This window comes from Salvia hispanica, chromosome 6 (assembly GCF_029641045.1).
Source record: "Salvia hispanica isolate PSC_SH4W2 chromosome 6, Shi_PSC_v1, whole genome shotgun sequence".
In the NCBI taxonomy this organism is placed as follows: domain Eukaryota; kingdom Viridiplantae; phylum Streptophyta; class Magnoliopsida; order Lamiales; family Lamiaceae; genus Salvia; species Salvia hispanica.
The window spans coordinates 11,802,316-11,819,363 of NC_142697.1; the positions used below are offsets into that span (position 1 = coordinate 11,802,316).

Below are 17,048 nucleotides of genomic sequence, written 5' to 3' on the forward strand. Positions count from 1 at the left end.
CGAGATTAAGGGCTATCGCTGCGGAAGGGCTGGTTAGAATTATACGCTGAAATACAGTTAGCTATCATAAATGCAACCGGATTTTGATTTGTTTCTCGGGTCGACGAGGTAGTATATCAGTACAGCCAAATAGCTGATATACGTCCGATAGGCGGCCTTATTTCCTCTTTAGAAAATATCTAGCGATGATCTAAATTAATTTATTCGATAAGACTTGTTTTGAGCAAACTAACCTGGGGATAAATTACTTGATTCCCGCAAATTATGTGTGCAAATAGATACAAATTTATGCTAGCTTAATGTAGTAAGATTAATTATGTATATTATATTCTCAAATATATAAGGAGCATTAAAAAAATACGTGGATTCTTGATCAATTCCTTTTTCTATCGTAAACATCGCTCCTCTACAAACTCATGCATTGTTTAATCAATTCCTTTTGCAGATGCTAGTACACATTTTATTAATCAATTCTCTATCTAAGAGAGAAATAGAGAGAATTATATTTTAAAATGGAGAAAGAAAGAAAGAGAGAAATAAATAAAGCGAAAAAACAAAATACTCAACCAAACTAAATAAAAGTAGGGGTATTTTTCACTTTAATTAAACGGTAAAGTAGCAAAAAAGCTAGTACTAGTATAATTAAGAGTAGCTAAAATAATAGTATTGCGTTATCAATATTCAAAGGTGACTACTCAACGAACCCAATGATATCTAATCTGTGCTTTATGTATTTGATTCATTATTCATAGTGCGTAACTGGATACGCACTCTTTAATAATATACGTTGCATTTAAATCATGTCATAATATATGGTTAATTTCAGTGAAAGGAACGCCTAATTGTACGATAAAGATAAAATAGAGCAAATTCTATAATATACACAATTCTCTACATAAGCATAAAATTCGATATTACTAATAGTACGATCAAATTAATATGCAATCATTCCACAAAATATCTACCCAATACTAGTGTTAGTGGAGAAATAGTGCATATACGCCTAAATGAAAATCCTCTGAATTGACTTACTTCAAAATGGGGAGACATGGCTATGACCAAAATGCCACTAGCGATAGCATATGGAAGCTCGATTTAAGGCATCTTTTATAACCACATCTGAGTTAATTGTGGAAATACTTCCTCCGTATGCAAATAAGTTCCGTTCGCGAATAGGAGCCCTGGTTTATAATTACCATAAATGATAAAGATGCTCGACATTCCACTAACTCATTTCATTCACATAATTCAAATATATACAAGTGAGACTCATATTCCCCTAACTTTCTTCCTTTCACTTTTCTTAATATTTTTTAAAATAAGACTCTTATTCATGAACGAATGGAGTAGTATGTAAAGTAAAATACAATAAATTATGTTAAAGAAAAATGATTAGTTAAAAAAAGGTTGTTGATATTCATTACGTACAACATGATGAAAAGCAGAAATTATGTTCTCAGAATCCGTCTTAAAGAAGAAAACAGGATTCTAATAGTAATAACCCCTTAATAAATGTATAATCTTAATTTAATAATCAATGATATGCCTTTAGTGAGTAGGCCAGAAATCATGGGCCCTAAACTTTGGATAATTTGTGGGCCATTGTACTCTTTCTGTTTAAAATGTGTTTTTCTTCCAATCCAGTTCCAAGGGAGAAAAACGGTATGCTCTGTCACTCAAATTATTATTGCTTTTACTATATGTTACTACTAACTTTGTAAAAGAAGACTTATTTACTTCTTGGATCGATTTTTCAACGACAAGTTCTAAAATAAATTGCTTGATCAATAATTGTAAAATATGAGTCTACAAATTATAGTGCGATATCGTTCTTAAATCTTATACTCCATAAGATTTGTTATAATTTCTTCAATTCAGATCTTTTATATTCTAAGACATGATAAAAAAAAAAAAGAAGTGGTTTTGAAAAAGAAATAGAAAGCCGGTTCTCCCGCTCTCTCATAATTCCATTTCAAAAGGCGCTATTTTTATTTCATTTTTGCAATTATTATAGTTGTTGACAAAAGCCAGAATGGTGAAATAATCAACTTGTCTAAATTGGTTCACCTACACAATATGGGTATAAGCCAATATACTTTCTGAAAATTACTAGTAGTATATCAACTGAAGATTCTTTTTCACACAACTATAATCATAACATAGAAGGAACAAAAAGTAGTAGCAATATTCATTCTCTCCACTCACATACGCTGCAGCAGCATGAGGAGCTCCACTTGGCGAAAGTAGAAGAGGCAGATTCTTGAAATGCTGAGCTACATTGTGTTTGTGTCTGGGCTGCTGGTTGTTTTGGCCTCTTTTTCCGGGCATGGCTCGGCAGTAGTGTTTAACCTCACTCTCCCAGGCCAGCACCCCAACCCGGACCATGTCGCTCAAGATGTTCACAGGCAACCAACTATGCTTTACTCTTCAATTTCTAGTCTTTATTTTTCTCTGTTTATTTCAGGGTCAGCTCATGCTTTAATTTCAGTATCTTCTTCAAGCAGAGTACCAACATTTTCAGTTTGTATCTGAAATTTTGTCGGTAAACTTAGATGTTGGTGATGAGATTAAAGGAGGATTTGTGTTCCACCTTCTCTATCCTGTTTTTTAAGTAATGCTGACTTTCCCCCTTCATTTTTAGTATACATTATGCTTCATGATCGAGATTTTTTAGTGGAGTACTCATCAATCCCCTATTTTGTGTCCAATTTTCTCATTTTGGCTCGTCCCTTTTTAATTGTTCAACTTCACTTTTACTACATTTTTTTTAACAGACTTCACATTCCACTAATTCACTTCTCCTCACACACTGCGACAAAAAAACTCATTAAGAACATTTTTAATGCAATTAAGGACGGGTCCTCCAACATAGTCTCATTTTTATGTTGACTGCGGCGGCATCCAATGCTCGTCTCATTTCACAAACACGTACCAATTCTAATCCACAACACTGACTGCCAAGCAGGAAAGTGAATGTCTCAATTTCCAGACGTGAAATGCTATCCTACACCTCCAACTCCTGTCTGACAGGCAACCCCATCGACGACTGCTGGCGTTGCGACCCAAATTGGCAGCTGAACCGCCAGCGCCTGGCCGACTGTGGCATCGGGTTCGGCCAGTCTGCCCTGGGCGGCAAAGGCGGGCGCTACTACGTGGTGACAGACTCGTCCGACCACGACCCCGTCACACCCCGCCCAGGCACGCTCCGCTACGCCGCGATCCAGACAGAGCCCCTGTGGATCGTGTTCGCCTCCAACATGCTCATCCACCTCTCCCAGGAGCTCATCCTCAACTCCTACAAGACCCTCGACGGCCGCGGCGCCGACGTCCACATCACCGGCGGCGGATGCCTCACCCTCCAATACATCAGCCACGTCATCATCCACAACGTCCACATCCACCACTGCTACCAGTCTGGGGAGACCAACATCCGCTCCACCCCGTCTCACTACGGCTGGCGCACGAAATCCGACGGCGACGGCATCTCCATCTTCGGCGCTAAGGACATCTGGATCGACCATTGCTCGCTCTCGCACTGCAAGGACGGCCTGATCGACGTCGTCATGGGGTCCACGGGTATCACGATTTCCAACAACCACTTCTCCCACCACAACGAGGTCATGCTGCTAGGCCACAGCGATGACTACTTCCCCGACTCCGGGATGCAGGTCACCATCGCTTTCAACCACTTCGGGAAGAAGCTGATACAGAGGATGCCGAGATGCAGGAGAGGGTACATTCATGTAGTGAACAATGACTTCACCAGGTGGGAGATGTATGCGATTGGCGGGAGCGGGAATCCCACCATTAACAGCCAGGGGAATCGTTACATCGCCCCCTATGATCGGAACGCTAAGGAGGTAACTGACATAAACTTATATAGTGATTTCAGTTTTTGTTTCTACACTGATGTGTGATAGTTATATTATACAGTATTTATTAGTTCCAACTGCCTACAAGTTATAATTATGGCAGGTGACAAAGCGGGTGGGTAGTTCGAAAGAGGACTGGAGGGGGTGGAATTGGAGGAGTGAAGGCGATATAATGGCGAATGGAGCCTACTTTGTGGCGTCGGGGGAGGGTGTGGAGGTCAAGTATGAGAAGGCCTATAGCATAGAACCCAAATCTGCAGGATATATTGACCAAATTACTATGAATGCCGGTGTGCTTGGCAGTGGTCGCAACAATATGGGCAAGTGGACAGCCAGAAACGACACTTCTTATGGAGATGCCAATTCAGGCTTTTTCGAGGACTACGATGAATATTCTGGGAGCCGGAGGCCTTGCTCTGCTCATACTATTCTCAATGCTTTTCTATCCCTCTTTCTCATTTTAAGCATCAAATGATTGGGACGAATCTGAAATATGATTTTCCTCCCTGTTATTCTAGAAATATTCATGTTATTCAACTTCATTGCTCTACACAAAATTTTATCCTACTTTATCCCAAAATATGGCCTTATTTTTTTACTTTAATAACAAAAGTTATTAAAAGTTTAAGACCATTCTTGCAAACTGGGATATTCATACTAAGCATTTAACAGCCACGGATTTGGTTAGACAGTGCTATCTTCTTTTTTTTATCTTGGCATTTAAGGATGTAGTGAAATGCAGTGATTTGGGGTCAGTTGTTAGAAATAAAAACGAGGTTTAAATTTGGTTTTCTTTCTGTATGAGACAGTCACACAGCTGCGTTCTAGGTCGATGGTGTATTTGCTGCTGCGTTGCAGGCCGTGTTTCGCTCCAAATTTTATTTTTAATTTTTCTTTTAATCAAAATTGGTTTGTGATATTTTGGCTAAAATCAATCATTTTCTTAAATCTCGTGCCAAAAAAATGCCACAACTAACAAAGGACTAAAGATGTATTTTTATTCCATTTTACCTTCTATCAATACAACACAAACTCATAACTCACTGGTATTTAACTTCTAAATTTCTCTTTATACACATAAACTCTCAAAACCTCATAAGCTCACTCGTATTTTCATGATAGTTTAATAATTAACGAGACAGGGGCATTGATGCTTGCTAACTTTGACCCATCTCATTTTCAACTGTTAAATATATGTATGTTGTTAGACATCTGTTGCATTTCATGATATTCAACAGACATCAAGCTAGACCTGCCCTTTGATTTGTCTAAATGTGGACAGCATAAAGGTGAAGTATCATATTTTAAAATGTAGACAAAAGTGAGGTATTGTCTTATTTGGTTGATTTCAAGACTTTCAATTTTAGGAAAATATAAAGTATTACCTTGATTGGAAGATCACGGCATGGCATCTTTGTATGCATATGGATTTGTTGTTGTTGCTGTCATTGTAACAACAGCTCTTGTTTTGTCCGAGTTGAATCCATGTATGTCGGACCCCAGCTAAGGCCGGCTCTGAATTTAGAGTTGTCCCTTCCTTCTCCTCTTCTCTTATAAAGTATATCATTACATTACTTCTAACATAAGTTGTACTAACCGAATATTTTCATGGAGGACTCAAACAAGTTGGAGGAGGGGTTCGGACCGGGCCCACAACTCGCAAGCAAAAATGAACAGCTTGACGGGGAGAGAGGTGCTGCTCATGATGTCAGCATTGAGGCTGAGACTAAGGGCACGACGACGTCAGAGGGGCCGCCACCGAAGAGCAAGAGAGTTGCGACGTTGGATGCCTTTAGAGGGCTCACAATAGTGGTATGAAAAGCAATGCACTTTTATTAACAATCGTGTTTTAACTGATTAAGAAACGGTGTGGTGTGTTTGCAGTTGATGATACTCGTAGATGATGCTGGAGGGGCGTACGCACGCATTGACCACTCGCCATGGAATGGCTGCACGCTGGCAGACTTCGTTATGCCCTTCTTCCTCTTCATTGTGGGAGTCGCCATTGCTCTTGCCCTCAAGGTGAATTCTTCATATCATTTATTCATTCGAGTTGCTTGAACAAGTCTACTAAAATTAGATTTTATTCTTTTGAAGAGGATTCCGAAGGTCTCGTTTGCGGTTAGGAAGGTGATACTAAGGACATTGAAGCTCCTGTTTTGGGGAATTTTGTTGCAAGGTATAGAATAATACTGATTTCCTTGGGAAAGTAGTTCTGCATAACCTTTTTTCGAATAAACAACACGATTTTTTGCACATTGCAGGAGGATATTCTCATGCACCGGATGATTTATCGTACGGAGTTGATATGAAGGTGATCAGATGGTGTGGCATTCTCCAGGTGAGAAATGACAGTTCAAAATTATTGAATTCTTGACATGACTGATTGGCACACATTTTGTTGATCATGGATATAGAGGATAGCGTTGGTCTACTTCATCGTGGCCCTAATCGAAATTCTGACCACGAAGATCAGGCCGACTACTCTAGAACCTTCTCTGTTATCCATTTTTTCTGCCTATAGGTGGCAATGGTAAGTTGTACTCATTTTGATTGAGGCTTCAAAATTCAGAATTTGGTTTCTGTAAAAACAAATTATTGTTTTCAGGTTGGGTGGATTTGCAGCATTTGTGATCTACATGGTTACGACGTTCTCTCTCTACGTTCCTGACTGGAGTTTCGTGTTGCACGAGCACCACAAGACAGAAAGATACTATGTAATCTGTGATGACTTTTACTAGTAAAATGAGTTTAACGTTATGTTGAAAATGAGGTACGATATTACAGGTAAAATGTGGGATGAGAGGGCATTTAGGGCCTGCTTGCAATGCAGTTGGTTATGTGGACAGACAAGTCTGGGGGATTAATCATCTTTACTCTGATCCAGTTTGGAAGCGGTTAAGGGTTAGTTCTAATCATCATCAAATTCTAATATACTTCATTCATTTGGAGAGATAATATCAAGTTAATGTTTATTGGCCATGTATTACAGGCTTGCACTTTCAGTTCACCTAGTTCTGGTCCACTGCGCAAGGATGCGCCTAGTTGGTGCCGGGCTCCATTTGAACCCGAAGGGCTGTTGAGGTCTGAATACTTGTGAATGATTCTTGATTTTTGAATTCTTGATCAATGTTTGGATTTTGCATGCAGCTCGATTTCAGCTATCGTGTCTGGCACAATTGGGATTCACTATGGCCATGTTCTAATCCATTTTAAGGTGGTTGATTGAAGATTGAGAAAATCACTATGGTATTGGTTTGTTTGATGATGGAGAATGTGTGTTGGTTGCAGGGTCATGCTGAGAGGCTTAAGCATTGGGTGTGTATGGCTGTTGTTTTGCTAGTAGTGGCCTTAATTCTTCATTTTACAGATGGTAATGTGGTTATTACATTAGGAGAGGAGGTTATTTTAAGAATGTAGTTAATTTTTTTTAACTGTGATTCAGCTATTCCCATCAACAAGCAGCTTTATAGTTTCAGCTATGTTTGTTTCACTGCTGGTGCAGCAGGCATTGTATTCTCCGCCTTCTACATACTGGTATATACTATACTACTATATACAAATGGGATGTAATTAAGTGCAAATTCTATATACTGTATAAATTCCAAATTATGATCTGAACCGTTTGATATCAAGATTTGATGTCAGATAATAGCGTCAACAAAAAATGTATTGACAACCGATTGATGTTGATCTGAACCGTTTGATATCAAGATTTGATGTCAGATAATAGCGTCAACAAAAAATGTATTGACAACCGATTGATGTTGCGTTGACATTTTCTGTTGACGTTATTGGTCATTTGTTGACATCAAATCTTGAAATCTACCGGTCCAGATCATAGTTTGGAGTTTGTAGGAAATATGCAGTTTGCATATTATTACTACACTAGATGTATGTTTGTATCTCTATCTCTGTGCCTGAGAAAAAGAAGCATATGCAGATTGATGTTTGGGGAATGCGGACCCCGTTTTTGTTCCTGGAATGGATAGGGATGAATGCAATGCTGGTGTTCGTCATGGCGGCTCAGGGAATTTTCGCGGGATTTGTAAATGGATGGTATTTCAAGGATTCTGATAACAATCTGGTAAGTGATGTAAAGCTGATTCATAAATAAATACATGTAGAATTTGTGAGTGAAAATGTGTGTTGTGATGGTTCAGGTGAATTGGATTCAGGAGCATGTTTTCAACAATGTGTGGAAATCAGAGAGAGTGGGAACTCTGTTGTATGTATTGTTTGCTGAAATCACATTCTGGGGAGTGGTCTCTGGCATTTTGCACAAACTTGGTATCTATTGGAAATTGTGAAAACATTACTCTAATCTTAGGTGCATTTTGGAGCCATGTTTAAATGTTCAACAAATCGGTATTGTATATTTCTAATGTGGTATATCATCTATGTATTTCGTGTTAATCACACACCGAATATCAATGCAAGAAAACCCAAAATACTCAGAACAATTATAACGATGATGATGTAAACGAACTGTTGGTCATACTATTTTTAGCGTCCACCAAATATATACACAAATCTTGATTCTTTGATATCACTCGGATATACTTCGTCCATCCCACAAAAATAGTCTTCCTTTTTCCATTTTTGGGTCGTCCCACAAAAATAGTTTTTTTTTTCATTTTTGGCAAGTTTTTTATCTCTTGTGAGATGAATCTCATTTTCCACTAATAATGATAGGGTCATATTAAGGTTATTATTGATTTACAGTATCTTTATATTTTCTTGTTCCTTAAGTTAGGGTATTTACTCTTTAGTATTATAAATAGGACCTATTGTTATTCTCATAATTCAATCAATGAAATAATCGTTTATCGCCTTTCTTGTTTTCTTTATCATTTTTCTGCAAACCCTAGTTGTCGACGGGATTTCACCTCCCGGGACTTCTATTCTATCTTCCGGCATCGCGTTAAGGAGATTATCCTTAACAATTGGTGCTTTCATCCTTGAACTCATGGAAGAAGTTAATCTTCGTTCATGGTCGGAGATATCGCAAGCATCCGAAGGCTTGCAATTGAATTCAACAGCAGCAACGTTGGAGCATATTCTCGCTAGGTTCGCCCGACTTGAGAGCAGCAACGCTCCCTCCGTTGCAACCCGAACCTGATCCACCCGACCGACCCCGGCTGTACACCGCCGCACAGCCACCTTACCCACCCTACCAGCCACATCCATATCTAACCTGGGATTCCCTCACACTGCACCGAAACCCTTGGAGCATGCCTCATGTTGTTGATGTTTCAACCAATTCAGCACCACCAACGCCCCCTGTGCCGATGCCAGAGTCAAACCCCTGCTATCCCTCGCCTGCTGCAACTGCTGTCCAGCAACCACCACAGCTCCGTGAGCCTTCTCTCACACCATACACCTACACCACCAGCCTACTCCACCAAACACACCAGTCGCCACCGCCTCCGCCTCCGAACACTTACTTGCAGCTGTCGTATGAACCTCAAGAAACACTACCACTCACACAACAGCACTACACGGGGCAGGAAACATCCATTCAACAGCACAACCATAACGCCGGGTACCCATCACGCCAAACGGGGTACCAACAGCCGTGCTCTCTCGTCAATGGACCAGACCTTGACGAGCAGCCGCAATACTTTACCACCGAACCTCAGCCCTGGCAGATAGGTTGCCAGCTAGCCCGTCTGTCCTCACCAGAACCGGTGCCACCATACGACCAACCACCAAGGGTACCTACATGCTGGGATCTGCCCGAACAATGCTTTCGACAAGGATTTTCGGTTTCCGATCAGCAGCCCCCAACTGGCTGGCCCCCACCACCACCACTGCGCTCGCCCTCCTGCTGGTGGCCGCCGAGTCACGGCTGTTCAGTAGCACCGCGACCTGCTACTGCTCCACCTCACACCGACGATTTCCAACACCTCTTGTGTAATGTTGTGGCATCTACAGTGCAAGTAGATGATGAGGGTAGAACCCTTTCATTGGAAAAAAATCATGGAGCTGAGCCCAAAGAAGTCGGACCATTAGAATTTAATCATGCACCCGAGGACCAACGGGAAGATTTGCCAAGGCTACCACCTTCAAGACTCAAGACAGGAGACAAGCCTTTCAATTGGGAGGGGAAACTTGAGCGTGCTGCTATCCTGCCGCCAACGTCGTTGCCTGCGGCTATCCCGAGCTCAATGAAAACGGGAGAAGCTGGAACAACCGTGGATATGGTGGTTGCACAGGCTACGGCCATTGCCGAAAAGATTTCTGATTTGACAAATGTTGCCTTGGCATATGAATCTGTATGTGCTACTAGAACTGATGATGCTGCTCCATTAAAGATCATCTATGGAGGACCTGTGAAGGGTGTTACATTGAATGATTGGACGAGCATAAACTTGACTAGGAAATATGGAAGGGAGTTCATGAAGCATTCTGAGAGCAGCAGATTGTTCTTAAAATCTTTTGGAAGGAACAAATTCGCATCCATGGTTGCATTTGATCCAGGAGGGGATAGCTCGACAAAGCTTCTGTTCGCGACGCTTTTGGTTGTGTCGTGGTTCCACCTTGAGGACAAGGTGGATTTTAACCGTGGGAGAGTTGATACGGTCATATTAGTATTATTATATCTCTATTGTTTAGTTTACTAATGATTTATCATATCTTCTATTTAGGTTATTATTGATTTACAGTATCTTTATATTTTTTTGTTCCTTAAGTTAAGGTATTTACTCTATAGTATTATAAATAGGACCTATTGTTATTCTCATAATTCAATCAATGAAATAACTGTTTATTGCCTTTCTTGTTTTCTTTATCATTTTTCTGCAAACCCTAGTTGTCGACGGGATTTCGCCTCCCGGGACTTCTATTCTATCTTCCGGCATCGCGTTAAGGAGATTATCCTTAACATACTCCAATCACTTTTTTCTTATTACCTTTCCCTTGCTTTATCAAATTTACATTAAAACTCGTGTCATCTCATAAGTATCTTTTTTATGAAACGAAGGGAGTAGCATGTATGTGGAAACTTGTTAAAGTTACATGTCTCAAATCAGAAGTTAAAAAACCTTTTCATAAGAGCCCATTGAGACATCAACTGTATTAAACTAGGAGTTACATAGCTAAGTAAGGCCTGCAAAGCTTAGCTTTACAATACAATAGTACATAGTCAAATATGTACATATTTTGTAGAGTAAAAAAACACATACTTCGCTGACAAATTATGAACTATATACAGATTGCATCGACCACCCGAGCACCCAAGTAGAGTAAAACACCGCGAGACGAATAACGATTACTTCCAACTCATCAACATCTTCCAAACAGTCTCCTCTACCTTTTCCTTTGAGACACAACCCAGGTCCCCTTCATCAAGTAAAACCCGATAAACTTCCCACTCCCGATCTCTAATCACATACCTCCCGATTTCAGCCTGCGACACCAGCGGGATTACACCGATAATTTGAAATCAACATCAAACGGGATTCTTATAAACTGACATGTTGGATCAAGTTTAAACAAAGCAATTTCATCTGCGATACAATGTAGCATCTAAAACGAAAAAATAAAATTATTTGGAAAAAGATACTTGCACACAACAGTAACAGATAATGAGGAATGTGAGCAGTGGAAATTACCGAAAAGATTGGCGTATCAAGCATCTTGAGAGCCAGTGTAATGTCGTAGAACACTAGGGGGCGACCTTTTCCTGATAACTCGACCGGATTCGCAACCAGCAGCTCAGTATCAGGGCCACGGCTGATCAAGGATACTCTGAGAGGACGACTCAGTTCCATCTCTAGGCGAGATTTCAATCCATCCTGCTTGCACGGGTCAACTATCTTCTTTCCGTCAGCTTGCATGATAAACAAGTCCATCTCACACTTTGTGTTCTCTTTTGAAGTGATGCGTCCATACGAAATCTGGTTAGCGATTCAGATGGCCATTAGCTCGTAGTGAAAATATATCAGGCAGCAGAAATTTGGACAGTGAAACTATTTACCTGGATGTTATAATCCTTCAAAGTTCGCATAACATCATACAGGAGACCTTTGTGATCCTGGCAAACGAGTTGGAGAAGAGTGTGAGAAGGGCTCAATGAGTTATCCATGGTGACCAATGGCCATTTAAGGGCAGTGGAGTCATCTCGAGGTTTGTCTATGAACATGCCTTGGGCAACTGCGTCCGAGAGAAACGAGCTTCCTTGACAACAGGCAGTAATTTCAGGACCAACCATTTCTATCTCACAGCTCATCATGGTATCCCCAATAACGCCTTTTAAATGTTCGTATGTGTCCTCCTTTCCCTTCTTCGTATGTAGAAGTTCCCTGATAAATCCATTGTGAGATGGAAAAGTATGCTATCGACCAAAATTGACGTTCATATTGCAACAAAATCGATAATGCAGAAGGCATAACGGTGAAAACTTTTCAAAACTCAAAGCAAGAAAGACTGTGGTAACCTTGCATCTGTTACGAAGAAGAGATCCATCACTTTCCCATCTGGAGTTGTCGACACCTTCACTCTCTTTATCGTCAACTCGAGCTCACAAAGAACCTCAGTCACATCTGCCAAAAACCCTCCAAATTTCAACTGGTGCATACCATTATTAGAAGGAATCCCTTACTATCAAACATTCGGACAGAACTAGGCACATAAATCGTCCAAAAATTCCGAGATACTAAAACAAGAACATCAGAAAATTTTGTGTCCGCCCATGCATACACGTACACCCACAACACCACATATATACACACACACACCACCACACATGCACACACACACCACCACACACACACACACACCCCAGCACACACACACCACCACACACACACACACACCCCAGCACATATATACGCACACATCAACACAGACATACACCACATATGCACACACTCATTTACGTGTATAGTACAAAATAATATGATCCAAAATATTTTTGAATAAATATTTTTTTTGGTAGAATCAACATATTAATTATTCATATTTCATTCCATTTCATTCTTATATTATTTGTAGTTACCAAGCATAGGAATGGAATCAATCAAGGAATAACAATTCCATTCCATTTGTATTCCTTGCGCTTTCCATTCCATCATACCAAGAAACCCCTAAGACGTAGTACCAAACTACAAAACCTATAGTTTCCAATACAAAAAAAGCAAAACCAATTGAAAAACAGAATTACTAATAAAAAGGCAGCATTAAGCTAGAAGAATTTACCATGCAAAAGGCCTGGTCGGTCATGGCAACAGAACTTCAAGAGGAAGACATGAGGAGGCTTAGGAGGTTGCAATTGGGTATAATAGAGAATCCCAGAAGCCAAGGAAGAGGAAGGGCATGCCTCCATCAATCTCTTCTTCAGCAAACCCCACCGTGTATTCTGTCTGCCCACCACCCACAACACTATGTAGCACCACTTTCCATCGGTAGATACATCTCCACAAATCCAGTAAACACAAAATTTATCAATTTTTATAATCATGGGAATAAATTACTACAACATGAACTTGATAAATAAAATTGAGCATACCAGTTCTGACAAGAGTGAGGCCAAAGAAGAGAATTATGCGGCAAAGATCAGAACCCAAGCCGGTCTTGTCGGGACAATTAACGGTAATAACAGTGGGCTCTTCTTCTTTCTCCGACTGCCGAATTAGCACAGCATCATCAAGCAGTATCCCCATCTCTTGTTATCTTTTTCCTTCCTAAAAAAGATTGAAACTTTCCTTATCTATACCGAAACCAAACCCAAAGAACCCAGCTTTTTGTGTTATGCATCAACATTCTTCAGAAGAATTCACGATACTGGTCTTTAACATTTATCACTTCTATCTAGTGATAGTGAAATTGTAAATAAATTATGTATTAATTCAAATGGGGGTTCTTTTTGGTTCAAAATTTTGGGTTGGTGGAAGGCGGGGGAGACGGCCCCCAATTTGCCATTCCTCTCTTCTTCTCGTGAATATGACGGTTCACGAGATAATGCCCTCTTTTTTTAGAATTAACTTTTCATCTATTCCATTTAAAGAGCTCTATGTTTTTACTCGCGCATTTCTTTCACTTTCTTTTTACTTTTTCATAATGTGATCGTTGTCATATTTTTACTTTTAATGCAGCCCTTTCGTTTTAGTACTACTCCATTTACTTTCTTTTATTAATTTTTTAAATATTTTCTTTCTTTTATTATTTTTTTAATATTTTCTTTCTATGTTCCAAATCAGCTAAATGAGCACGAATAAATTGAGCATTATAATATTAACCTATTTTCATTATTTTAATTTCCACTTTGTTTTTGTAGCTATCAGCTAAAGTGATTTAAGAATTAAAAAATACAAAAAACTATATAAAATAAAAAAAATTATCATAATTAAAATAAATGAATTTATTATAAAAAATATAAACTATTCAAATATGATTTTATTGAATTATTAAAATTTTAAATCATACCACTTTGGGGCTCTGAGTGTGGACGACGAAAGTCATTTTCTCACACGGACTTCTTTTTTATGTTCCAAAAAATTATAAAGAAATAATGATTTCCTCTTTTTTTAAAACAAAAATAAGACTTTTATTATTATAATTATATTCAATTGAATATAAAATATTCAAGCAACGACAAAAAGAAAAAATACTATTTAAATTATTTTCTTGTTATATTTTACCAGAACTAAAAAAAATTATCGATTATTCTACAATACATTTTTTGTGTTATGGCACATCGTGCTTAGCGACCTACAATTAAAAGCTGACAAAAAAAGTGAAATTTTTTTTGATAAAGTTACATTTCTGAATTTTATTTTCTTTTTAGCTCATTAAGTAGATCATTTAGCATAACAATTGCATAAAAATTAGAATAAATGAAAACAGCAGAGGCTTAAAAGGGGGAAAGTTATAAATATAAAAGATCTATTAGAGCCTGCACAACCATTCTCTCCCATCCATGAAGTACTCAATAGAATAATGTGACCTATGAATAATGTAGACCATGCAAAAAAAGCACGGTCTACACTATTCATACGTCACACTATTCTATTATTCAAATTTAAATTCCAATTACTAAAAATATAGTCTTAACAATAAAGCTTCATTAAAAAAATTCGAAATACCATTACAAATTCCTAAAAAATTAAAATTACATAATTGAAATCCTAAAAGTTTAAAATTATAGTATATTCTAAAAATTAAAATTGTACAATTCAATTCTAAAAATTAAAATTACTTTTTTTGGGTTTGAATAGATGAAACTACTCCTCCGGGCGCGACGATGGTGGCTGACGGCGCATACCCAATTGCACTTCGAAGGCTTCAATCATCCGGGCATGTGCAACTTGTTGTTGTGGATTCATACGGACGTGTCGGTGTGGAGAGCAGTCTGCAAATACCTGAATAACGTGTTCACATTAGTAGGGATAGGATGCGGTGGAAGTATGGGGGTCGGTTGGGCTTGGCTCTGTGCGCGACAGCGGCTAGTCTTCGCCGCTTTTGTCCCTTGCTGGCGACGTCGCGAACCGCTTAGATCGGCATCAGAACTATGCAAGTGAGCTCAAGCGAGCTGGCTTGCCACCTCATTGATGCACTATTTTTTAGCACTAAATAAACTTGCAAGTATACAGAGTATATATAGTATAATCAAAGGTCAGTACCGGGATATCGAACACGGGGAAGGCAAACACAAAGTGTCTATCCTCTACTAAGACTCAATTACTATTTGGAAGAACAGTAGGTTTTGGAAAAATTTTGAAAACTAAAAACAATAAAAAGCATATAACAACTAAATGCAAATAAAACACGGAAATAATCGATAGACATAAGAGAATCCCAGGGATGTGCGTTCACAGTTATGGTTATACAAATTCCAACTACAATACCCTAGCACAGTTTATACTTTGAAAGGACGAGTCACCTAGCTTATGCTCATGCGATACCAACGTTGATTACAAAATTAGGGTTGTCAATCCTAACACGTAACTCCAAAAAGCTCCTAAGACCCTTGAAAAGTCCTCACTCTCAATTAACAATGTCGTTTTAAGAGAAGCTAACTATAGCGTCTACTAAGTGAATCTAACTCGCTAGAACTCTGTCACAGTTATGAAGCAAGTTATATTAAATCATACACGATTGTGTCACTCAATCATGCAGCATCAAAACTACTTAGGGAAGAAACAAAGTAAAAACAAAACGGATATTAAATAGAAAAAGGAATTTGTATAACCAAAGTCGTTACTAACATATCCCTAGAATCCTATGAGTTTAGTTACACATGATGAAATAAGCTAAACACATAGATTGAAGGGAAGACAATTTGAACATAAAACTAAAGCAAATAAAACTTGTAGGTTGAATCCTTGTCGTTCTTGATGTTCTTGAAATCTTTCTCCAACTCCTTGCACAAGTGAAGTACTCTGGCTCTTGATCTCTATGAATTATTTTGCAAGTAGAAGCTCTCTAATTTGATGAAGCTTGAGGTCTTATTTATAGGGGAAAGCCAATCCTTGTTGTAGAAGGAAAATATCTCCAAAATATGGTAAATCTTGAAGCAAATCTAGGGCATCTCGGATTCGTCGCCTTTCTCCGGCGGGCCGCCACACCTTGGCCGGCGGTCGTCGCGTTGGACTCCAGAGAGTCTGTTTCCTCGGCGGCGGACCGCCACACGACTTTCGGCGGTCGCTGGGCGAGACTTCTCTTCCAAGCGTATTTTTCCGAGGTGTACCGCTGCATTGATCTGCCCACCGGGCGCCGGCGGTCGCCGCACACATCCGCGGCGGTCGCCGGTCGCCGTCTGACTCCAGATTTTCAGACTTTGCGTTTTGGCTCCCTTTTTCGGCTCAATTATGCACGTTTCTCACAAAACACGTCAAAATACCAAAATAGACAAAATATGCAAATAATGGACGTGTAGAGTGACTTTGACATAAAAAACGGACCAAATAACGGCCTTAAAATAGTTCAAAATCCGAGCGTATCACTCATCCTTGCCGACTTCTGATTGCGGCCTTAACAGTTTTCCCGAGGAACTCGTTGAGAATTGGCTGCCTCCAGACAACTTAGGCATATGATGAACAATCCTCCACGTCGTGATATGATTGAATGGTTTGTGCATCATCGTTTGATAGTCCAACATGGCCCCCATCATGATGTCGGCTTCACTCATGCTGTTGTAGGTCAATCTCATTTCATCGAGATAAAATCTCTAAA

The 17,048-nt window shown here is 39.3% G+C and overlaps 3 protein-coding genes across 3 annotated transcripts; 2 read left to right on the forward strand and 1 right to left on the reverse strand.

Annotated features, from left to right (window-relative positions):
- The first annotated feature begins 2,078 nt into the window (after nucleotides 1-2,078).
- LOC125203961 (putative pectate lyase 12) lies at nucleotides 2,079-4,452 on the forward strand. Its single transcript, XM_048102491.2, has 3 exons — nucleotides 2,079-2,405; nucleotides 2,966-3,860; nucleotides 3,976-4,452. Exons 1-3 carry the CDS (start codon nucleotides 2,266-2,268, stop codon nucleotides 4,345-4,347), a joined length of 1,407 nt encoding a protein of 468 aa, XP_047958448.1. The 5' UTR covers nucleotides 2,079-2,265; the 3' UTR covers nucleotides 4,348-4,452.
- A 130-nt stretch (nucleotides 4,453-4,582) lies between these two features.
- LOC125203207 (uncharacterized) lies at nucleotides 4,583-8,208 on the forward strand. Its single transcript, XM_048101514.2, has 13 exons — nucleotides 4,583-5,684; nucleotides 5,757-5,894; nucleotides 5,970-6,051; nucleotides 6,137-6,213; nucleotides 6,290-6,405; nucleotides 6,481-6,589; nucleotides 6,660-6,776; nucleotides 6,865-6,956; nucleotides 7,023-7,089; nucleotides 7,164-7,245; nucleotides 7,318-7,409; nucleotides 7,816-7,959; nucleotides 8,036-8,208. The coding sequence occupies exons 1-13, from the start codon at nucleotides 5,481-5,483 to the stop codon at nucleotides 8,180-8,182; spliced, it is 1,467 nt and encodes a 488-aa protein (XP_047957471.1). The 5' UTR covers nucleotides 4,583-5,480; the 3' UTR covers nucleotides 8,183-8,208.
- Nucleotides 8,209-10,900: 2,692 nt separating this feature from the next.
- On the reverse strand, nucleotides 10,901-13,826 carry ACR10 (ACT-like superfamily protein). Its single transcript, XM_048102140.2, has 6 exons — nucleotides 13,384-13,826; nucleotides 13,074-13,289; nucleotides 12,313-12,418; nucleotides 11,854-12,178; nucleotides 11,489-11,773; nucleotides 10,901-11,283 (listed from the first exon to the last, which is right to left on the reverse strand). Exons 1-6 carry the CDS (start codon nucleotides 13,535-13,537, stop codon nucleotides 11,146-11,148), a joined length of 1,224 nt encoding a protein of 407 aa, XP_047958097.1. The 5' UTR covers nucleotides 13,538-13,826; the 3' UTR covers nucleotides 10,901-11,145.
- Between the last annotated feature and the right edge of the window lie 3,222 nt (nucleotides 13,827-17,048).